The 24,413-nt window shown below is 41.8% G+C and overlaps 2 protein-coding genes across 6 annotated transcripts in view; one reads left to right on the top strand and one right to left on the bottom strand.

Moving 5' to 3' along the window:
- Nucleotides 1-12,676, top strand: part of LOC121293883 (CDP-diacylglycerol--glycerol-3-phosphate 3-phosphatidyltransferase, mitochondrial) — a 60,856-nt gene extending 48,180 nt beyond the window's left edge. For all 5 annotated transcript variants that reach the window (XM_041217323.1, XM_041217321.1, XM_041217322.1 and 2 more), the window contains exons 6-8: nucleotides 2,434-2,582; nucleotides 4,200-4,344; nucleotides 12,182-12,676. In XM_041217323.1, coding sequence (XP_041073257.1) covers nucleotides 2,434-2,582; nucleotides 4,200-4,319 — 269 coding nt within the window. In that variant the 3' untranslated portion in view covers nucleotides 4,320-4,344; nucleotides 12,182-12,676. The remainder of the gene's footprint in view (nucleotides 1-2,433; nucleotides 2,583-4,199; nucleotides 4,345-12,181) is intronic.
- Nucleotides 12,092-24,413, bottom strand: part of LOC121293673 (dynein heavy chain 17, axonemal-like) — a 729,083-nt gene continuing 716,761 nt past the window's right edge. The window contains exons 78-80 of the mRNA XM_041216840.1: nucleotides 15,215-15,358; nucleotides 12,726-12,951; nucleotides 12,092-12,363 (exon numbers count right to left, since the gene is read on the bottom strand). Coding sequence (XP_041072774.1) covers nucleotides 12,116-12,363; nucleotides 12,726-12,951; nucleotides 15,215-15,358 — 618 coding nt within the window. The 3' untranslated portion in view covers nucleotides 12,092-12,115. The remainder of the gene's footprint in view (nucleotides 12,364-12,725; nucleotides 12,952-15,214; nucleotides 15,359-24,413) is intronic.

The following is a 24,413-nucleotide window of genomic DNA, read 5'->3' as shown; positions in this document are numbered from 1 at the left end:
AGGAAGGATACAATAAGTTGATGAATGGTCTATGAGTTATACTTTAATAAACTGATAGCTTGACTTCAGGATCAAGATATGCAGATGGCTAGGCACAGAGGCAAAATATCAGGGTAGATGAGCAAATTTTATGTTGTGGAATGAACTGTGAACATCATTTGTGTTAAAGGTCAGGTCATTCCGTGATTGTTTTACAAATTCCTCCATAACTGTGGAGATGGTGAACATATCGTTCCGTGTTTATGATGTAAACTCAATTGGAATTAAGGATGTAACAATTAGATGTACAATATAAGAACATTGTGAGTTAATGATGAATTAGCCCAAAGAAGATATATGTAACCAACAGAAACTGTGTGACTTTGAATTGCCTTTTAGAGCATTCTGAAAGAGCATTTCCCATGTGTGCACACTTGTACTGAATAAAACTGCTGCTGCTTTTGACTTACAATTGATTCTGTGTCGAGTGCCTTTTAGATATTGCACAACAGGGGTTTGACAGGGTAGATGCTGAGAGCATATTTCTCCTCATGGAGGAATCTAGAACTATGGGATACAGTTTCAAAATATGGGGTCTCCCATTTAAGACAGAGATGAGGAGGAATTTCTTCTCTGAGAGTTGTTAGTATTTGGAATTTTCATCTCCAGTGAGCAGTGGAGTCTGTATTATTGAATATATTCAAAGCTGGTTAGACATATTTTGGATTGGTAAGTGAGTTGAAGGTTGTGGGTGGGGGGTGGTGGGAGGGCAGGCTGGCAGGAAAGTGGAGTTAAGGCCACGTCAGATTGGCCATGTTCTTATTGACTGGCAAAACAGGCCAGAGGGGCCTACCGGCCTATACCAGCTCTTATTTCTTATGTTCTTACAACCCAATACCTGTTCGCTTTGGCTGAAGGCTCTCGTATTGGTCATGAACCTTGAACAATTTGTACACAATAACGTCTAGTTTCTTTTCTCCACCATCTTCAGTGTTGTTCGCGTTGGTCCTTCTCCCTTACCTCACATTGCATTTGTTGATTTGTTGAGATTGTTTAGCATATTTCCCTAGCAAGTCTAATCTGTTTTACAGAAGATTCTATCCCTGTACAGTTTGAACACTCATAATCTGCAATCTTACTAACCATATCCCCAGCACCATTGTCAGGTTGCCAATGAAAACAGTCAGCATAAATGGGCTTAACATCTATCCGTCACTGTGGGACTCCATGAGTAACTTGCCCCCAAGTTGATCACAACTATCGATTTGCTTGTGGGATCGGAGTCAATTCCCAATTCATTGTATCAAATTCACACTGATATCACAAAATTCTACCATGTGAATAGCCTACTCTGAGGCACCTCATCAACGTCTTTTTGAAAATGCAAGTAAACAGTGTCAACTGGATTATCCTCATCCATTAACCTAGTAACCTTCAAAATAAACCTCCAACATGTTTGTAATTTATAAACTATTTCCCAGAAGTTGCATTGAGCAACTTTTATGACCCCTTCTCTTTCTCAGCAATCGTAAAGATCATTTTTCAATAATCAATGCCAGATTGATGAACTTTTAGTGCACTCGCTCTGATTTTTGAACTTGAAGTTCAGTATAGTTTGAGATTTTCTATTCTATCTAGGATGGCATCATTATCTATTTTAATATTTATAATGTCATTGTTTACAGTACATAGCACAATTAGCAATTGAGCTTCATCCACGTGAATATAGGTTGATGTAAAATAATCACTTAACAGCTCTGCTAGGGAACCTGTTTGAACCTGGCCTACATTGTCTTTTAGTGGCCCTGTAATATCTTTGGTCTTCTGACTCCTGAATAGCTGAAAAAAACTTTTGCCACCACATTTGTGCACTGTTTCTTTTCCAAACACTTCTTAGCTTCTTTAATAGCTGATTTTGTCTCTATTAATTCTGTGTGATATTTGTCCCTGTTGTCCCGTGAGTTAAATTCCTTAAGTCTGTGAAATTGCCTTTTGCTTAGGTGCAATTTATCACTGCACATTTCTTGTTAGCATAATGGTTTTGTTTTGCCACTTCTAACCATTGAAAAATAAATGACTAACTTCTTTTAGAATGGTTTTGAAAGCATCCTTAGTACAGAACAATCAAAAATATTTTCAAGTTACTATAACTTTAAAACTGCATCGTTTTACTTCGAGCTCTCAGCCAATAAATTGGAGAATGTGCATTTTGGTGCTCTCAAGCACTAAGCCTAAATTTGTTATTTGTGTGTGTTGAAGGGTATATTACAATCTTATGAATCTACCATGTTCTGTATAGAGGCTCCTAGTTTCAGAAGAGATTTCTTATTCAGATAATATATTTAACATTTAACACTATTAGCTGTGATACATTACAGTAAGAATGAATAGTGTGGTGATTTTTCCTCATCTAAGATATGGGGCTGGTTTTCATTATTACCCTTTTCTCTGTAGGTCTGTGGTATTATCTGTCAGGAAGCAAGTGGCCTTGCCTAACTTTAATTGGCTCTCCTAACTTTGGATACAGATCCGTGCACAGAGACCTAGAGGCTCAGCTAGCAATTGTCACAGAAAACCTCAAGTTACAGCAGCAATTACAGCAGGTCAGTGGTGAATTGGTGAACTTAAAAAGGAAGAAAACTTTCATTTGTGTTTTTTGTTCTGTAATCGCAAAACAATTATTTACATCCATTTTACATAAAGGGGAAAATTTTCTACTTTCATGATCCTGATGCGAAGCTTCACATACCAGCAGTACTTAGAATGAAAGTTTCCCCAATCTTAGAACTGGATAGATTATTTGTCAATTTCTTATTGGTGTTTCTCAGCCAGAAGGAACCAAGCTGAGCTAGAGGCTGATAAGCTGTGTTACTGCATTTACAAATACCCATATCTATGCCTTCCATACTCCAGCACAAAGTTAATTGGCATTATAATCAAGGCTGCCTGCTCACATTGCTCATGAAATACTGTCTTCACTAAGTCTTTTAGGCTATGTAAGTCTGTATTGAAGGAATAATTTGCATTACTGCCTGCAATAAATTCAGGGTAATTCCTTCCCTGGTTGCTTGCTCAATCTCCCCACGCAAATAGCTCTTGTCAACAAATGAACCTTGATACTGACGCATAACATACCTTGCTTAAATGCCCTCAACTGTCTAAGTGTTTCAGTGTTCTTTTCAAGTGCTACATGGATTGTAAGTCATAGATTTAAGCTGTCCCATCTAAACCCTGTTTTAACTAGAAAATAGGGGAAAATACTTCCTTGAATCAGAGCTTAGAAGCTCATCCAGCCTTATTGGTGCAAGTGCGGATGTAGACTCCTTTAAACTATCTACTCTAATTGTATTCCCTGCTTTTTCATTCTACCATTTTAATATATTTCAAGTGTTTATCTAATTGGCTTTTAAATGATGTAACATTGCTTTCAATAGCTGTTTGTAACAAAGCATTTCATCCCCAACAATCCTTTATGTACAGAGCAAAATCATTCTAATCTCCCCTTTAAACATCTAACACCAATTCTGAGATTTTGACCCCTTGTTAATAATTTGCATATAGCAGAAATATTGTTAAATACATTGTTGATCTCTAATGTTTTCTGCTCTAGTGATACTTTACCATGCTCCCTTGGATAATTCTGTAGATCTTCCATTATTCTTTTTTAAATATAGAGAAAATACTTGTTGAGCATCTTGTCCATTCTATTATTCCCTACAGTAGGTTTGCAGCCTTCATTTCTTACTGGTCCTACCCTTTCTTTAACTATCTTTTGTTAATATGCTTATAAAAGCTCTTGCTGTTACAACAGCAATTTTCATTTATATTGCAGCTTGAATATAGAAAAATGCTTCAAGGTGCTTCACAGTCATGAAGAATGGATGCTGCGATTAAGTGGGGTAACCAAAGGTTTGGTGAAGACATGGACTTTGAGGAGGATCCTAAAAGACAAGGAAGGTGGAAGGGCTTATGGAGGGAATTCTGGAGAGTGGAGCTTAGGTGGGCTAAAGGATTGAGGGAATGTACAAGTGACAGGAGTTCGAAAAATTGTAGGATTGGAAGTTGTTTACAGAGATGAGGTGCAGTTGAGACCGTGGAGAAATTTAAAGCCGAGGACAAGAATTTAAAAATTTAAAGTGTTGGGGTGCTGAGAGCCAATGTAGGTCAGCGAGTTGGAAGTGAGAAAAGAAAAATACTAAACTTGCACCTATGTTTTCTAGGAACAAGAACATCTGTACTGCCTGTCAAGTGAGGTTTTGACTACGACATTTGACCAACCAAATAGACATGTGAAGCTCTGGGTGAAATTGGTAACTCCACTTATAAAGAACTTTTTTTAAAACCTAACGGAACATCCCTCTTATTGTAAGTTCATTACAGCTCAACTAATACTTTTATTTTTGTACCTAAATTTGTACTGCCAGCTTTGAATCACTATAAGCTTACGGATCTATTTATGGTCTGTACTGGCCTTAAGATCGTGTGTTTAAATGATTGGTTTCAGCTTGTTAACATCAACACTCTTTTTTTACGAGTACCAAATTTTTGAGGAAAGGGAAATATCCTTATCAAGTAGTTGTTAATGCATTTTTACCAACATCTAAAACGTTGTTATTGAAGACTGGTTGCAATGTTTTATCCCAGGACTATTGAATGTCAGGCCAAGTAATTATGATGTGATGCATTTTATAACTATTAGTTACATTTTGAAGAAAGTGGTAAGGTTGTAAAAATTACTTTGAAATACAGTAATGTTTCAGAATTATAGCTGTTTTTATTATTCTACTTCAAATTAGATGATAAGTTAAATTTGGGGATATTGGAGCAAATGCTAGATGGGAATTTGGTTGATTGTGTGCTTCCTGAACATTTCAGCTGATGGAACTGAAATAAATGTGTGAGAGTATAATTGATGAATGTATGCGAACGTATTGTTTAGCTTAGCATTTGACTGGGTAGGAACATTCAACAGTGGGCATTTACTAAGGGTCAAACAATTTGTTTCCTTTGAGGCTATTGAATGGGTGAGTCAGTGTCAGCTTGGATAAAAAATTGGCTTAAGGACAGAAAACAGCGAGTTGTGGTAAATGGTTGTTTCTCGCACTGGAGTATGGTAGATGGTGGTGTTCCCCAAGGATCAGTACCAGAACCACTGATTTTTGATGTATATGAATGACTTGGATATTGGAATACAGAATAAAAACTCAAATTTGCAGATGATACCAAATTTGGAGGTGTAGCAAACAACGCGAATGATTTCAATCGACTGCAACAGGACATAGATTGGCTAACAGAATGATCAGACAAGTGACAGATAGAATTTAATATAGAGAAGTGTGAGGTGATGCATTTTGGAAGATGGACAGAGAGCGGCAACATAGATTAATGGCACAGTTTGAAAGAGTGTGCAGGCACAAAAAGACCTGGGCTTTTATATGCATAATCTTTGAAGGTGGCAGGACATATTAAGAATAGTCAGCAAAGCGTATGGGATCTTGGGCTTCATTAATAGAGATATTGAGAACAAAAGCAGGTGCTATATTATACTTTTATAATGCTCTATTTATAAAGGCTGCATCTGGTCCTGATCACCAGACTTTAGGAAGGATGTGAGCGTTCTCGACAGTGCAGAAGAGATTTACCAGCATCGTTCCACAGATGAGAAAATTTTAGTTACTAGGTTAGATTGGAGAAGCTGAGGCTGTTTTCCTTGGAGCAAAGGAGAGTGAGAGGATATTTGATAGAGATGTAAAAGATTATGATAGGTTTATGTAAAGTAAACCTTATAAAGTGGTTCCCATTAGTTGATGGTATAAGGACTAGGGGACACAGATTAAAGGTTTTGAGGAAGAGATACAGGAAGAACTATTTTACACAGCAGTGGTGATGACAAGGAACTTGCTGACTACCAAGGTGATTAAAGCGGAGACAATGGACGCAATGGTCCCTGAATTGCACTAAGTGTGGTAGCGGGCATGAAAATCAGTGCTTTTCCCACCGGCTGCAATGTATCGTCCCCATCCTGCCTCATAACTCATGTATCCACATGAAACCCGCCGGATCGCTGGCAGGCGGCCTCTGATTCGCCCGCCCCGACATGACCTCACAGCTTCCTCACTCCAGGTGCCATATTTAAACAGCCACAGTGCACACAGTTCTCAATGCTTGCAGCCCAAGACAGCTCCATTGAAGAGATGGCCCCTAACCTAAGAAGAGTGTTGCTCCCAGGTTTAGTGATCCTTCACTTGAATGCCTGCTGGACGTCGTGGAGGCCCGCTGTGATGTCCTCTACCCCTGCTCTGGCTGCTGGAAGGGAGGGCATCACAAATCTGACTTCGGAGGTGGTAGCAGCAGTGGTCAGTGCAAACACTGCCTAGAAGAGGTTGACCATCCAGTATAGAAAGAGGTTGAATGATTTCATCCGTTCCGCCAGGGTAAGTCGACCATCTAATCACTCTCAACTCACACACTCACAATGCTATCACGTATCCATAGGGATCTCACTCACTGTCAGCTCAATGAACATCACCACTCACTCTCTCACATATGTCCTCATATCCCCATATGTCCTCATCCCCTCAGCTGATCTTGTCCTCATTCCGGCCATGGCTCCACAAAGTACCGACAAATGCCAACCATCCTTCTCATCAGCCCTGCCATACAGCCTCTCCATTGGTCTTTATGCAGCACAAGATCTTGCACCATAAAAGTGAGAGGTCCCAGGCTGGGGATGGTGTGTCGGAACTCAAGGTCCTTAGTGACTTTGAGATCAGAGCCATCGCGCTGGCTGGAGACGATATTGACCAGAGACAGGCAAGCACCCACATGAGGATCCTGCACCTGATCATACCTCGGTCAACCCTACTGTGAGTGCATTGTTCTGTGTGCCAAACAGCTACCATGCACTAATAATCCCCACTTTGCTAGGTGCACCTGCCATGCGTCCGATGCCCTCAGGCAACCAGGGCACCGGCTCCAGCCCTGAGAGCACCTCAGGTGAGGACTCTGAGGACAGCACCTCAGAAAACATGTCACAGTGCTCACCCACATCCTCCACCAGTGCAGAGAAAGACACCTTGATGGGACCTAGATCTAATGCAGGCTGAGGATTAGAATCTGGTGAGCACAGCACACAATCTGGACCACAGCAGACGCAGAGATACCTGGGGTCGCCGGCACTCGGAGGATTGCTGGAGGCCACAATTCTGTCGAGTCTGAGTCAGAAAATGAGCCTCTGGACTCAGTTCTAAATCGGTTGCTGGAGCAGCAACGACAAGCATGCGAACTTCAGGAAGGGATGTCAGCTGTACACCTCAAATTGCAAGGGACAATGGAGGAGTCCATCCGCCTTCAGTCTGAGGTGATCGCACTGTCATGTCGATGCACTGAAGTCAACACTTTCAGAATGGCAGCCACCATGGAAACTTTAGTTCAGGACATCAGTCCTGCACTATTGCGCAGGCTGAACTCCATCACTGAAGCCATAGCTGGCCTCCAAAGGGTGTCTGTGACCTCATGTATGCATTTGTACGTGGATGCTTGAGAGATCCCACAGAGGTCCTCAGTCGAGGCCTGGAAGGAGTCAGTGGCGTAAAAATTGAGTGCGACTGTTAATTTCACAGCCTCTGGCAATGAATGTCCCCTGAGTTCATGTAGTGCCAATTCATGGAGAATGTGGCAAATGTGAGTTACCAGAGCCCTAGACATATGGAGGCATCGGTCACACCGGTTCTTGATCGTCTGCAGGTAAGACAGGCAACGTCTGTATACCCTGACTCTAGCGAGGCACCTACGCATAGTGTTTCTGCTCTCCACATCCTCTGCATCCGGAGGGGGCCCTGCTGGGCCTTGGTCTTCAGGGTTTCGCTCATCCCTTTGGCAAGCCAGCTTGCTCCGTTGCAATCTTCTCCTCCTCCTCTCACCCCTGTCTGCAATTATGCAGGCAACAATGAATCCAAGCTCCATCTTTCTGGTGGCCTCTCTGCAGCATCAATGAGAAACAGACAAGAATCAGAACTCATCTGTAATAATAATCTTCCTGTCGATGATTCATGAGCCATTGTGGGTTCATGGCCCTCATTCCCATGTCGCCAACTACTCCCCACAGAAACTATCTACGATGCAGGGTTTGTGCCAAGGTGTACCCCATCCCCCTAATCATGAGCAGCTACTATGAGATTGCACTTGGGTGTGCTGCTTTCAGCTAAGGCAATGGCATCCTCATACACAGCACTGTAATACTACAGTGTTTGGAATATGCATGAGTGTCAATTTTTAAACAGGCTATGCAATATGTTGAGGACAGCTTGAGTCTTGTCTCCTGGGAACCGCCTGGTGCAACATGCTTCAAAAGCTTATCCAGGTGCCCATTTGCACTTCATCATTGCTCTAGCGAAATACCACCCTGTGGGCAAGGAGTTAAACCCAGGATAAAAGTAAAATACTGCGGATGCTGGAAATCCGAAACAAAAACAAAAATAGGAAAAATTCAGCAGGTCTGACAGCATCTGCGGAGAGGAATACAGTCAACGTTTCAAGTCTGTATGACTTTTCATCAGAACCCAGTTCTGGTTAAACCGAGGAGATTGATTACTGCCCCTTTGCATAATAAGTGTCGCTTGAATGTGCACCATTGCTTGAGTTTGGTGAATCCCTGCACAATGTCATGGAGAGATCATGAATATCTCTCAGCTATGCCTGTCTGTTCATGTGGGAATGTGCAGTTCAGTTGGATGGCCCTTTAATCGTTCCCCCCACCACCAACATACCTCCCCCCCCCCCCCCCCCCCCCCCCAACTCCCCCAGTGCAGTTTGCTGGCATTCAAAGTGCCTGCAGAGCCCCCAGCAGCATGGTTCGTTCTCATTATACATTTTATTTGCGCATTTGCAGCAGGTAGGAAGATGGTGGTGCACTCTTACTGCCAGACCAACTTGGGCCCTTCCTGTGCGAGTATGGAAACACAACCCCCCCCCTCCCACAACCCTCTTAGATTGCTGAGGAAGTGAACGTTAAGATTACCTTCCCACATAGACCTCTCAGTCCTCCCCCTGTATCCCTTGATCCTGTTGTTCTTGTGGTGCATATCCATTAGTTAGCCCATGGATATTCTGTGGTACAGGTGTCTATGCCCTGTGTCCACTCAGCCCTCAATATTGTGAGGTCGGTTGCACTGTTAAACAGGTACCCCACACATACCCTTGGACTACCCCCCCCCCCCCCCAAGGAAGTCCTTGCCCTGCAGCCTCTGAATTTGCTGCAAGTCAGCCCTCCCCCCCGCCAAGCAAACCCAAGCCCTGCAGCCATTGAAAAGACACCCCTGCCTTCCGCTGGTCTGGTGGGTTGAGACATTTGTGTTAGCCCCCCGAAACTGATGTGGTGCTGCCAGCAAAGCCTGGCACTGAGTACCATGAGCGCTGCCCGAAACAAGGCAGGTGAACGGTCCTCAAATTGAGGAGCGAAGTGCAGATCGCCAAGTGCACATCATTTATGTACCATTGTGAAACACGTCGGCGTCATGCTGACGTGGCCTCATGATCCAGCGTGGGTAGATGATTCTGACAAGCAGGAGTTATAATTGCCTGCAAGTCTATGAAAATGACGTTCCCAATGTTCAGCAGTGGGAAGTGTGACCCACCATTGATGACCGGTTTTATGGCCATATAAAACCGATTTTTGTGGTTTCGTGAGATTTTCCCCTCACTGGGAGCAGAAAATCCTGGCCAATGATTTTAAAAGGAAATTGGATGGGTGCTTGAGGTAACAAACTTGCAGAGCTAAGGGGTTAGGGCAGGGGAATAGGACTGACTGATTACTCTAAAGAGAGCCAGCATGGACCCAATGGGCTGAATGGCCTCTTTCAGTGCTATAATGACTCTATGACAATGGTCCTGATACAGTGCTTTTTATAAACTTCTAGCAAGTGCTTTATTTGCTCTCTAGAGAAGCTTATAAGCTTAAGAGCATTTGCTCTTTCTAGCCATAGTGATACAAGCAATGCACAACAAAAATGGCTAGTCAGTTACAATATCAAGAATACGTGAGCAACTTTGAATGTTTGTGCATTATTGCTGTGGATAAATGGGTCTAGCAATTTAACCCTACTCTTAGTGGGAAGTAGCTTTTATACTCCCGTGCAGTTGTGTATCTGTTTTGGAAATAATTTGTATGTAAGGCCCTTACTGATGGGTATTTATTGGATGATGTCATGCCCTATCCTTCTGCCTTTCAGTTTTGAAAAGAAACAACAAATGGGAATGGCATTTTTTTGTTTGGAATGAGCACTGAGATGGTGGAGCAGATGTCTAAAACCCCATGTACAGCAAGTTCCAGGGTGCTGGCATTGGAAATCTGACCGCCATGTCTTGTCTCTCCCTTTGTGCTTGATGAACATTTCCTTGGCAGTCTCTGGGATTGGTGGGGAGCTCTAGGCTTAAAAGGAAAAAGACCACACAAAGGAATTTGTAATTTCTGGCTAGCCATTTTAGATCCTTCCACCATTTCAGGGAAATTTTCTTTTTTGGTTCTTTGCAACAGAGCCTCACTGGGAGCAGCCTGGCTGCTGCTTTTGAAGTCCTCATCTGGAGTAAGTACTTATTCGCAGGTTGTATTCAGGCCTGGCCCAACCCATTGAAAACAAACTTAACTCAGAAATTGAATCAGGTTTAGCAAGTTTCAAATCAGGCATGTTTCAAATGTACATCATCTGGTGGGTTACAGGGAGGAAACCATCTCATGATATTGGATTTAATAGAATGCAGGCTTGAAGCCTATTTTCTTAAGTCCCCAACAAAATATTTGCATCCTTCTAGTGGGAGTATTAAGTGGATACATATTTGTTAACATTAGTTCTATTGATCACAACATCAGAAGCTGATACTAGTGGATGGCCCATGGGGAATATAAAAGGACAGGAATATTATACCATGTAAACTACATATTTTGCTGTTAAAGTGCAATATTGGGGCCCAAAATTTCTCAAGGCATAATTCTTATACATCCCTCCAGTCCTCACCCCATCAAAATTTGTGCAGACAGCAGGTGGACATCTTATTTGCATAGACAGGCACATCCCACTGAGGCCACATCATCTACTTTCAACAGTAGGAGAGGAATTTTCGCTGGACCTTCTAGCACCTGGTCCTCTTTGGTTCCCTGACAACTGGGGCTAATCACCAAAATTTTTATTTTGGAAATACAGGCAGGATCTCAATTGAGCATCATGAATAGGAATTTCTGACTTAACGAGTTCTTGCTCCCTGTCCTTCATTTATCTGGTAAGGAATGACTAGAAGTTCTGCCTTTACAAGACATTGAAAAAACCCTGGAAATGGCAGAGATCCAGCATAGCAAAGTCTTTAACTTTCCTGGAGGTTCTGTGGGTATCGTGAGTTAGAACATGATTTCTGAAATGTGAGAAATACTGGAACTTGATAATTTATAGGAATGCAAAAATGCCACTATGCCAATTACCGGTGTAGGTCACTTTTACTATTAACTGACTCAAACCTCTGAGGGATGTATCTAATATTAGCCATAGGGTCTGATGATCTGGAACAGCAGAATATTTGCTTAACATTACAAACTTCAGTTTAGTTCATATCCACCCATCTCCTTTTAAAGTTTAGATAACAATAGTAGCTCATCTTCATTTACTACCACTACTTTGTTTTTGGAGAAAATAGTTCTTATGTCAGAACTGATGATTAACTCTTGTTGTGGGCATATGAACCTCTCTGCCCAACTTTCCAATTCCAGGGTGGTAAAGATGGAATTTTACTCTGCTGTGCCTTCAGTGATTAGCTCTGTTGTGAATTGAAGTTTGCTTATGCAAATATAGAAGTTGTGGACCATATTTTAATCGTTCAGGACAATCTCTGACTTATTAACTACTTATTGAATTGTAAAAAGAGCAAGAAGACAAACTGCAACTGATATTACAAAGTCTAAACTTTCAAAGCTTTCCATGAACCTCCCCTTTTGCATTATATCTGCTTGAATAAAATCAAATATGCACTTCACTTAGATTCTTAATTTTAAGCATGTAACATTTATTCAGAAGACACAATTGAGATTTTTAACAATCTGTCATAACATTTTAAATGAGGTTTCAGTTATAACGCTATACTTCTTTACAGTTTAAACTTGTAGTAATACTGCTACACCTGCAAGGATCCACTTAGCTCGTTTCTCTTTTGTTTTCAGGTTAAAGGTCCAAACATAAGTAGGACCTCGGGTGCGGGTTTTATACACTGGGCACTCATAAATATTTTTTGTTTCTTGACGATCCACTGGAATGGCTTTGATAAATGCAACTGGCATTGCTGGTGTAAGTTCCTTCAGTCGTGCATCAGTAATGATTCCACCAATCTTTTCCCAGCGTGCACCTTTCAACGTATAAAACATTGGTAATTTAACTGGAAAATCTTTTACCACAAATTTGTATTTTCTTTACTTTTTTAAAGTAAAAATAATGAAGGCTAAGAATTGTCACTCATGGATGTCTCTGTATTTAAGGAACCTTTGTAAACAATTTATTATATATTTTAAAAGTGTGCTAATTTGGTAAAATCAAATAAAACAAATTGTAAGATGATTGTAGAATTTTCTTTTAAATTTATGTATCCTTACATTCTCATGATCGGTAAACAGATTTTTCTGTATTTAGTTCAACAATAAAATGTTTTGACCTAAAGTGAATATTTTTGTAAAGATGTTATTGATGTTCGTATGCATGCAAATGTTTTACCTTCCATATATAGCCCATGGATGTAGGCTCCTTCTCTGGGAGCACTTGTCATATCCTCTCTGTTTTTTTTTGTAACTTCCACAGCTAGACACATTTTATCCAGTGGCCATTCATTTTTCCTGGCCATAGATTGCATTATAGCCGTGAGGAAGGACTGCGGATTGAAAAAACCACCAAGCCACACTGCACTAGGCAAAGCAAAATCTGTACTCCATGCTTCCAACTCCTAAAAATAAATACAGACAAGTGAGAAAGTTACAGCTAAATATTTATCCCCCTATACATTTTAGAACAATTTGAATAGTATGCTAGAACGTATTCATGGAACAATTTACGATAAAACAAAGTACCTTAGTCATCCGCCAGTTCTAGTCTCCTTACATGGGTGGCTGACAGCTTTGTAAGGCTTTGTAAAAGGTGTGAAGGAGTGTGACAAGATTAATTCCCAGACTAAGGTATTTTCAGATTAGCTCAGAAAGTTGGCTCTTTAAATTTTAGAGAAGCATAGACTTGGGGGCTGATGTGATCCAGGTTTGTCAGATGTTGAAGGGGCTAAATTTTACTTGTGTAGTTCAATTGTTTCATTGAATAGGATAGGGAGGATCAGACCTTACTCTTCTTACAAGTTACCTAAGGGAAGAACTAAGTTGGGTTTTGAAATTCTTCTTTTCCCAGAGGATAGTGAACCTGTCAAACTGGTTGTTGGCTCGTGTGGTTAATGCTGATTTGCTTCAAGTGAGAATGGATCTGTTTCTGGTTTATTTGGAGAATACCTCAAATAAAAGGTAGGTACTTTGCCATGCTGATCAGGGTGGTCTGCTGGATGGGTTTTGCTTGCCTAAGGGTGTCATAAAGACATTTTTGGTCTGGAATTTTGTCTGGTTTTTCAGATCTCCCAGAAGATTACTTGGCTCTGCATGGAGTGTGGTGCACTAGGCATCACAACTGTATCAGGCAGGCTGGAAGAACGAGTAGGTCTTTTCCTGTCTGTCATATTTCATAATGTTTGTAAAAGTGTCCGCTTGGCCCAGTGGTAGCACTGTGGTTTCTGAATCAGGTTGTGTGTTGGACCACATTGTAGGATACCAGCATATAATGTAGACTGTACTGAGTGAGGTATTGTTATATTGTTGGAGGTGATATCTTTCAGATGAGGCCCTACCAGCTTGTTCAGTAGAATATGAAATATTTTGTGGCATTATTCAAAGAGGAGCATTTATCCCTCAGCCAGCATCACAAAAACAGATGAACTAATCTTTTAGTTCATTTCTGTTTTTGTGAGACTTTACTGTTTACAAAGTGGATGCCATATTTACTTACAAAACAACAGTGACTAAAACTCAAAAGTAATTTATTGGCTATGAAGCACCTTGGGATGTCCTGAGTATGTGAAAGATGCTATCTATATAAATGCATGTTTGTTCTTTCTATTTATGTGTAAGACTACAAGCTCAAATAATAAAGTTACTCTTGCGTGTTGTTTGCATTATTCATTCAACCTATCTAATGGATCATTGATATGCAAAGAAAATAAAGCAGTAATATTTTACCTTTGTCATATTTGCTGATTTGTATTCTTAACTCCCTTTTGCTAAGCTAAATCAAATTTTAGTTTCTTGGGAGTTGTCATAACATTTTAAATATCTCAAAGCAGTTTAAATCTAAATTTTGAAGTGTGCTCACTGTTAACATAGCCAGTTTGCACTGAGAAAGGACTTTAAATAGATAATGAGTTGAATGAGCAGATAATTTGCTTTTGATAGTATTAGTTGAGGAAGGAGTGTTGGCTAGAATATCAGGAGAACTTCCTGCTCTTCAAATTATTTCTTGTTTCCACCTGAGTAGGCGATCAGGATCTTTGCTTAATGTTTTATCTGCAAAATGACACTCACCCAATTTTCCCTCTTATTTTATTTTGCTGCGTATGTTCATTTGAATGCACTATCCAGTTAAACTATCTTGCTTGGCTGTGCAGGCGGGGTATCTTAAAGGGAATACCTTGTGAACAGCCTCGTTGCCACCTTTCAAGCTGTTGTACAGCCGTGCACATGCACAGCTTATAGGGAACACTGACCCCACTCTCGACTCGCAATACTAAGGGAGATAAATTTGTTATACATTATTAAAGGCCAAGAGAGGAGCAGATTATGTTCTTGCCACTTTATAGATCACAAAAAATATGAAGAGGAAATTTTGGCTCACTCCAAACCTCAGAAGCCTGAACGAATTCTAAATTTATTTAGGTATTCAAGTGACTGTGGGCAGAAGGCTGCATGATCAACTTGGCATGCTTAAAGAATCTGTCATTTTGGAAATAATTGAGGATGGCTTGGTTATTTTGAAACCTAAACACTGGTGTTGGATTTAATGACATTAATGCTTGAGAGATAACTTTGAGAATAGTAATGCATTGTAAATATTCTTAATTTGTACTTTGAATATCACAAATATTTACGAACTGAACGTACAGTTAAGCTATTGTGGCTCACCCTGATACGAAGGAGAAGATCAGTAAACCAAGCACCTAAGGTATAAAGTGATGGGTAGGCAAGGCCTGCCCATGTTGATGGAACTGTGTCCAAAAATAAGGAATTTGAAATATCTTCCATATCAGCTGTGATAGTTAGTTCTCCCTGAAAATCAGCACAGATGTAGAATGCATTTGTTACTGAAATCCTAAATTCAAATATTTTCTTCCACTTTAGAAAAAAGTGCAAACTTGATGATTGTAGCATCTATGTATTTTTTTTAACAACCTTCAATATGTAGCCTAAGATGCATCAACTTGCAATAGCAAGCCATCATCTGCTATACGGACCAACTTATCTATTAGGCTACTCAACAAGTTCCAAGCATAACCACCAAGAATAAGAGCATATAGAGAATAAGGCAGCCTCATACCCACTCATAAACAACTTTGGAGACAAAACTATGGAAGCCAGAGTTGCTGAAAATAATGGGTGCACTGCTTCTGGCAGCCTGCGGAGTGCCACACACTCGTAAATGTGCAAGCCCTATTGTGCTGTGCGTGTGCTGGAAGCTTTAACACTGGGCAAATTGTGATGTCAAATAGCCTCAGACTGACTTGATGCACGTTCTGCCCATTTAAACCATGTAGGCCCAGTCAATTCCCATGTCCTAAACACTTAATCAGTTACATGAATGTAACCAACCTGCATGATTTAAAGGCCCGGCATCCAACTTGCAGGTGAGGTGATTTTGACTAAATTTTGTTTTTGCAATGTTTATGGAAGGACTGTCATGTGGAGGAGGTTGTACTTGGAGGAGATTTTGTGAGTTTACTGCATCCTGACAGGGAAGTCAGAAAGAGCTTTCTGTTGTGTGCACTCCTATAAAGAGAGCCATGCAGCCCCAAGAAACATTGTGGAAGAGACCATCAACGTCAAGTAATGATCCTGTTGTTTTAACCACTTGGGTGAAGCTGTCCAGTACTCAGCAGAGTGCGTGTCCAAGTTTGTAGTCAGCTATGTCCTCCACAACATCACAATCATGAGGTTGTAACCCTTGCCACCGGGCATCTAAAGACCGCCTTGGAGGAAGGGAGGGGGAGACATCAGGATTCCTTAATTCCAGACGGGCTGCTCGTGAGCAGCTACTGAGAGTCCTTTTCCCCGAAGACCTGATCTTATCATTACCATTGCTCCACGATTCCCTACTTTTCCAACCACCTGCTACGTCCTATCACAGCATCCTTGTGGCAAAATGCCGAAACAAAAGCTACCAAGAACCTTTCAAAAATAATTTTATTCAACAGCACATGAAGGAAAGGGTTGCATTTATATAGTACTTTTAAAGACCACCAGACATCTCAAACTGCTTTACAGCCAATGAAGTACTTTTTAAAGTTTAGTCATTATTGGAATGTAGAAAATGCAGCAACCAATTTGGGCACAGCAAACTCCCACAAGCAACAATGTGATAAGGACCAGGTAATTTGTTTATCAATTTTTGTGATGTTGATTGAGTGACGAATATTAGCTAGGGCACTGCTGATAACTCCCCTTGCTCTTCTCTGAAATAGTGCCTGGGATATTTTACATCCACTCAAACAGGCATATATGGATTTGATTTAATGTCTCATCCAAAATATAGCTTATCCAACAGTGTAACATTCCCTCGGTGCTGCATTGGTGTGTCAGCCCTTATTGTTTTGTTCAAGTCCTGGGGTGGGTGGGACTTGAATCTGAAACCTTGTGATTCAGAGAGGAGAGTGCTACCAGCTGAGCCACAGCTGACACACATCCACCGATATGGAACTATTCACTCGTGCATTCCTTTTGTGCCTGTTTTACGGTGTCCTTGCTTGTCCTATTGCTCCTTGGCAGTGATACCCCAGTGGCAGGTAGATGGCTAATATCTTTCATTGGCAGAAACAGCAGTTGGACTTGCAGGTTGGCTTTTAGTGGCTCTGGGTCTATAGGTGGCAATGGCCTGAACTGGCTGGCTTGCTGAGAGGTGATAGCAAGGGCACTGGCAGTGTAACAATGGTGGAAGCACAAATGCTGTCATCCAGATAGAGGACAGGAGGTTCGCGCACCCAAAAGGCATGGTACTACCCTGGGCTGCACCTCAGCAATCCTAGTAATCCGTTGAAGGACAGATTGATGGATGGTTAAGGGATCCTGCATGTTGCAGCTATGATGACAGCAATCTGAGCCTGCATGATACCAAGCATGGATCTCATGACCTCAGTCTGAGTTTCCACTAAAGCGCCAAGACATTGTGTGGTTTCCATCTGTGTTGAAATAGAAGTTCAGACCTTAGCTGCAAGTGCTGTCAAGGCATTGGCCACCATTTGCATGCTGGAAAGGATTGGCTACAGCTCTGCACAAAGCCCTGTGGCAAGCTGGAGCTGGACTCCTGTAAGTGGCTCCATCAAACTCCTCATTGGAGCCCTGTGTAGCAGAACTTGTCATCCAGCGGGAGCTGGAAGATGAACTATCCTGTCCTCAGACCTGGCTGCTACCCACTCATGCCCAGTGACTAATGACATGCAGATCCCAACCTATCAATCTATACTACTCTGCAAGGTAAGCGCGGGGTCAGTATTTGAGCTGGTAGCTCTAAGTATTAGATTATGAGATGATGCAGTTTTCATTCTTCTTCATGAGGCTGCAGTGGCTGAGCAGGCAGTAGTTTGTGGTTAGCTGAAAGCAGTAAATCAGTTGGGCAAAGGGAATGAGATGGATTGGAAAGCAACTGGTTCATGGTTACATGGTCTGCAGCTTGCACTTCATGTAGATAGCAGGGTGATGTGAGATTTGAGAACGGCAATAAGGCAAGAACATGCCTTCATCCTGAATGTTTTTGGCAGCACGGATGCAGTGGCCTCTGTTACAGGTAGCGTCATGATGCTGAGCAGTTTTCTCAAGCAGGCTTAGGTGCGCCAGGGATGCCTATTCCTTTCAGGTTCTGCTCTGTTCCCTGTGACTATGAGCCACCTTGTCCATATGAGAGGGAAGAATGTTAGTGAGTGTATTTGGGTGATGTGTTTGCTGGAAGTATGTGAAAGCTACGAGGTGGGTGTAAAACCAGCATCTTTGGTGGGTGGGTGAGGGGGAGCTTCTGTATGTTGGGCCTGAGTTCTGATTACTAGGTACTGCTGATGAGTGTGATGGGGGTGTAATACATTGAGTAGTGTGAGAGGTTGGTAGTAACATGCATAGTAGATGTCATTTAAAACCCTAACCATGTGAGATCATTGAAATTCTTGCTGCACTGCCGTCACGTCCTCAGGACCTCCCTCGACACCTGCTCCAATTCCCTTCCCAGAGTGTTCCTTTAGTGCCTCCTGTCCCCTCCATGGAAATATGACCTCTCTCCTTCTGTCAACTTCCTAACTAAGGCCTTCAGTGCTGCATTCAAGAAACTGGTCTGTTGCTTGATTTGTTTTCCTTCTGCTTACATCCACTTGCATTATAAGCAGTCAGTAGCATCTCTTGTGTGATGAGTGCAGTTACCGTTTAAGAAGGCAGGCTGACTCAAGAGGTGTAGGCTAGCTGAAACAGGTGCTTGACAAGCAAACTGTCAGGCCCCATGTTGAGCATTCAGCCAGCCAGCAGTGCAGATAATGTTTAGATGAGCACTACAATCATTCAGATGAGGCAGCAAAAAAGTTGCATGCTGCCTGCCTCAGCAAGGTAGGGCTAATCACAGTCCCCCTCAGCCGAATCCCCAGCACCTAAAAACAGTAGCAATCTAATTTTTAGCCCAAAATTTATCTCTAGTGAACCTTATTTTGTGAACCATTTTGTGTTCAGACGTTGGTTGCATGACCATGTGAAATTTGAAGGCTGTAAAAGGCACATCTCTCTTGTCAGGATCCACGCCTGAGAGAGCATTGGTGATTGTGGACCTCCATGTTAATCTTGCTCTGGAGATATGGATCACATTCGTTGGCAGTATGTGCATCCGGTTTGCGTGGCTCTTTAAAACTATCATTCTTTGTCTACCTTGATCTCCTTTACCATCGATCTTTCCAATCGGCATTAGACTTTCTAAGTCATGATTTCTTATGATGTGCCCAAGAAATTCCAACTGTTTTCCTGATTCTGGTCAGCAGAAGTCTTTTCATCTCAGATTTTACTTGCCTCAAAAACCAAAACTCTGCAGCCTCGATTGTTCTCTGCATTGCTTCACTGATCATCCAACACTCACTCCTGTATGTCAAAATTGATGTGATGTAGCATTCCAGGATTCTCAGCTTTGTTTTCATTGCTAATTTTGAGTTGATAATCTTTTTTCATTTATTGACTTGCAGCTTTGGCCATTCCAATCCTTCGTCATACTCGTACTTTCCATCCAATGTTAATGTATTTCCTAGGTAACTAAATCTGTCTACCTGTGTGACCTTTTCATTCTTCACTCTGATCTTTTATTCTGATATGATTTTCTTTTTGGACACTGCTAGACATTTTGTTTTCTTATGCTCAACCCTTCTCAGTTTCACTCCACTCTATCCAAAATTTTTAGCAGTTTCCCTTCAGAGTCAGCAATAAGAAGTGTCATTGGCATATTATTAAAGCTGTAACCTCTCACTGGAGGAGGAGGCTGCACAAATATCCTCATCTTCAATGAGGGGGGAGGGGAAGCCCAGCACATCAGTTCCAAAGATAGGGCTGAAGCATTCGCAATGATCTTCAGCCAGAAGTGCCAAGTGCATGATCCATCTCTGCCTCCTCCAGAGCCCCCAGTATCACAGATGCCAGTCTTCAGCCAATTCAACTCACTCCATGTGATATCAAGAAACTGCTGAAGGCACTGGATAGTGCAAAGACTATGGGTGCTGTCAACATTCTGGCAATAGTACTGAAGACTTGTGCTGCAGAACTTGCTGTTCCCCTAACCAAGCTGTTCCAATACAGCTACAACACTGGCATCTACCTAGCAATGTGGAAAATTGCCCAAGTATGCCCTACACAAAAAGCAGGACAAATCCAACCCATCCAATTACATAAGAACTAGGAGCAGGAGTAGGCAATTCAGCCCCTCGAGCCTGCCCCGCCATTCAATACGATAATGGCTGATCTCATTTCAGCCTCAACTCCAATTTCCTGCCCTCTCCCCATAACCTTTCAACCCGTTACTAATTAAAAATCTGTCTATCTCCTGCATAAATTTATTCCGCATCCCGACAACCACTGCACTCTGACGTAGTGAATTCCACAGATTCATGACCCTTTGAGAAAAGTAATTCCTCTTCATCTCTGATTTAAATCTACCACCCCTTAGCCTAAAATTATGGCCTCTCGTTCTAGAATGCCCCAGAAGGGGAAACATCTGCTCCACGTCTACTTTGTCTATCCCCTTTAACATCTTATATACCTCAATTAGATCTCTTCTCATCCTTCTAAACTTTAGCGGGTATGGGCCTAAACTGCTCAATCTCTCCTCATAAGACAATACCCACATCTCTGGAATCAATCTAGTGAACCGCCTCCAACATCCTTCCTCAAGTAAGGGGACCAAAACTGTGCACAGTACTCCAGGTGCAGTCTTACCAATGCCTAGTACAATTGCAACACTTCCCTATTTTTATACTCTATTCCTTTAGCAATAAATGCCAAAATTCCATTTGCCTTCTTTATTACCTGCTGTACCTGCATACTAGCTTCCAGCGATTCATGCACGAGGACACCCAGATCCCTCTGCGTTGAAGCATTCTGAAGTTTCTCTCCATTTTAAATAATAAGTCGCCATGTTAAACACCATCTGCCAAATTTTGGCCCATTCACCTAACCTGTCCATATCCATTTGTAAATTTCTTATTTCTTCTTTGCATCTTACTTTCCCGCAGTTTTGGTGTCATCTGCAAATTTAGCTATAGTACCTTCTATCCCTGAATCCAGATCATTAATATAGATTGTAAATAGTTGGGGCCCAAGGACCGAACCCTGTGGCACCCCTGCTTTCTGTTGGTTGACCAATCCTCTATCCAAGCTAATATATTACCCCTAACTCCATGTAATCATATCTTGTGTATTAATCTTTTGTGTGGCACCTTATCAAACGCCTTCTGGAAGTCCAGATATACTACATCTACAGGATCCCCATTATCCACTTTGCTTGTCACATCTTCAAAGAACTCTAGCAAATTAGTCAAACATGATTTACTCTTCATAAAACCATGCTGACTCTGATGGATTGCATTTTGACTTTCCAAATGCCCCATTCCTACTTCCTTAATAATGGATGCCAACAATTTCCCATTGACAGACGTTAAACTAACTGGTCTATAGTTTCCTACTTTCTGCTCCCCCCCCACCTTTTTGAATAAGGGTTTTATACACTGGAACCTTTCCAAAATCCAGGGAATTTTTGAATATCATAGCCAATGCATCCATTACCTCTGCTGCCACTTCCTTTAAGACCCTGGGATGTAGGCCATCAGGTCCTGGGGACTTGTCACCCTTTAATCCCAATAGTTTGCTCAATACTTTTTCTCTAGTGATGGTAATTGTTCTAAGTTCCTCCTCTATACCCTCTGCACTATCTAGAACATAAGAACTAGGAGCAGTAGTAGGCTATCCAGCCCCTTGAGCCTGCCTCGCCATTCAATACAATCATGACTGATCTCAATTTGGCCTCTACTCCAATTTCCCGCCCTGTCCCCATAACCTTTCAACCCATTATGAATTAAAAATCTGTCTATCTCCTCCTTAAATTTATTCAGCATCCTGGCATCCACTGCACTCTGAGGTAGTGAATTCCACAGATTCACGACCTTTTGAGAAAAGTAATTCCTCCTCATCTCTGATTTAAATCTACCACCCCTTAGCCTAAAACTATGGCCTCTCATTCTAGAATGCCCCAGAAGGGGAAACATCCATTTCACGTCTACTTTGTCTATCCCCTTTAACATCTTATATACCTCAATTAGATCTCCTTCCATCCTTCTAAACTCTAGCGAGTATAGGCCTAAACTGCTCAATCTCTCCTCATAAGACAAGCCCCACATCTCTGGAATCAATCTGTTACTATTGGGGTGTATCTATGGAATTCATTGCCACAGAAGGCTGCGGAAGCCAGGTCATTGAGTGTATTTAAGACCGAGATAGATAAGTTCTTGATTGGTAAGGGGATCAAAGGTTACGGGGAGAAGGCGGGAGAATGGGGTTGAGAAACTTATCAGCCATGATTGAATGGTGGAGCAGACTCGATGGGCCGAATGGCCTTATTTCTGCTGCTATGTCTTATGGGTGGTAACAGTTTCCTCCACTGTGAAAACTGAGGCAAAATATTGATTAAGTGTCTCTGCCATTTCTACGTTCCCCACTGTTAACTCCCCAGTCTCATCCGCCAAGGGACCAACATTCACTTTAGCTACTCTCTTTCCTTTTATATACTTTTGTAGCTTTTGCTATCAGTTTTTACATTTTGCGCTAGTCTTTCATAATTTACCTTTGCTCTTTTTATTATTTTTTTAGTAACCCTTCGTTGATCTTTAAAAGTTTCCCAATCTTCCAGCCTGCCACTGACCTTTGCAATTTGGTATGCCTTAGCTTTTGCCTTTATGTTATCTATAACATCCTTGCTTAGCCATGGATGCTTTTCCCCCCTCCTACCATCTTTTTCCCTCTTTGGAATATATTTTACTTGGGAGGAATTGAATATCTCCTTAAATATCTGCCACTGTTTGTCAGCTGTCCTACCTGCCTAGTCCACTAGGACCAAATCTGCCCTCATTGCCCATGTAGTTACCTTTGTTTATATCCAGAACACTAGTGTGGGGCTAAAGTTTCTCGTTCTCAAACTGAACTTGAAATTCTAGCATGCTATGATCACTCTTCCCTAGAGGATCCTTTACTATGAGATCATTAATTAATCCCTTCTCACTACACAAAACCAAATCCAGAATAGCCGGCTCCCTGGTTGGTTCCACAACATATTGCTTTAAGAAACAATTACTAATGCACTCTATGAACTCTCCCTCGAGGCTACCCTTGCCAATTTGATTAGTCCAGTCTATATGCATATTAAAATCACCCATGATTGTTACCATGCCTTTCTTACATGCACCCAGTATTTCTTGGTTTATACTGTGGTCTACTGCTGAACTACTGCCTGGGGACCTATAGATTACACCCGCCAGGGACTTCTTTCATTTGCTATTTCTTACTTCTACTCAGACTGACTCTATGTTTTGCTCTCCAGTGCCTCACAATAGCACTGATCTTCTCCTTTACTAACAAAGCTGTACCACCTCCTTTTCCTTCCTGCCTATCCTTCCGAAACAGAGTATCCTTGGATATTCAACTCCCAAACCTGTTCTCCCTGTAACCATTTCTCAGTAATCACCACCAAATCATACCTATTTATCTCTATTTGCGCTGTTAACTCATTAGTTTTATTACCGCCCCCGCCCCATCAGTCTACCCTTGCTCATCAGTAAAGTGTGAAAGGGGTCATCAACAGTGTTATCAAGCAGCACTTGCTTAGCAATAACCTGCTTACTGATGCTCAATTTGGGTTCTGCCAGGGCCATTCAGCTCCTGACCTCATTACAGCCTTGGTTCAAATATGGACAAAAGAGCTGAGGTGAGAATGACTGGCCTTGACATCAAGGCAGCATTTGACTGAATGTGGCATCAAGGAGTACCTCTCAAAACTCAAGTCAGTGAGAATTGGGGAAATCCCTTTGCTGGTTGGAGTCATACAGAGCACAAAGGAAAATAGCTGCAGTTGTTGGAGGTCAATTATCTCAGTTCCAAGACATCACCGCGGGAGTTCCTCAGGGTATTGTCCTAGACCCAACCATCTTCAGCTGCTTCATCAATGATCTTCCTTCCATCATAAGATCGGAAGTGGGGATGTTTGCTGATGACTGCACAATGTTCAGCACAATTGGCAACTCCTCAAATACTGAAGCAATCTATGTCTGAATGCAGCAAGACCTAGACAATATCCAGGCTTGGGCTGACAAGTGGCAAGAATTGTTCACACCTTATGAGTGCCAGGCAATGATTATCTCCAACAAGAGAGCATCTGACCATTGCCCCCTTGACATTCAATGACATTACCATCGCTAAATCCCCCATTATCAACATCCTGCGAATTACCATTGACCAGAAGTTGAACTGGATTAGCCACATAAATACTGTGGCTACAAGAGCAGATCAGAGGCTAGGAATTCTGCGGCGGGTAACTCACTTCCTGACTCCCCAAAGC

The sequence above is a fragment of the Carcharodon carcharias genome, chromosome 22, assembly GCF_017639515.1.
Source record: "Carcharodon carcharias isolate sCarCar2 chromosome 22, sCarCar2.pri, whole genome shotgun sequence".
In the NCBI taxonomy this organism is placed as follows: Eukaryota; Metazoa; Chordata; class Chondrichthyes; order Lamniformes; family Lamnidae; genus Carcharodon; species Carcharodon carcharias.
Note: the sequence above shows the minus strand (reverse complement) of the source record. Positions and strands in the feature narration are given on the sequence as shown.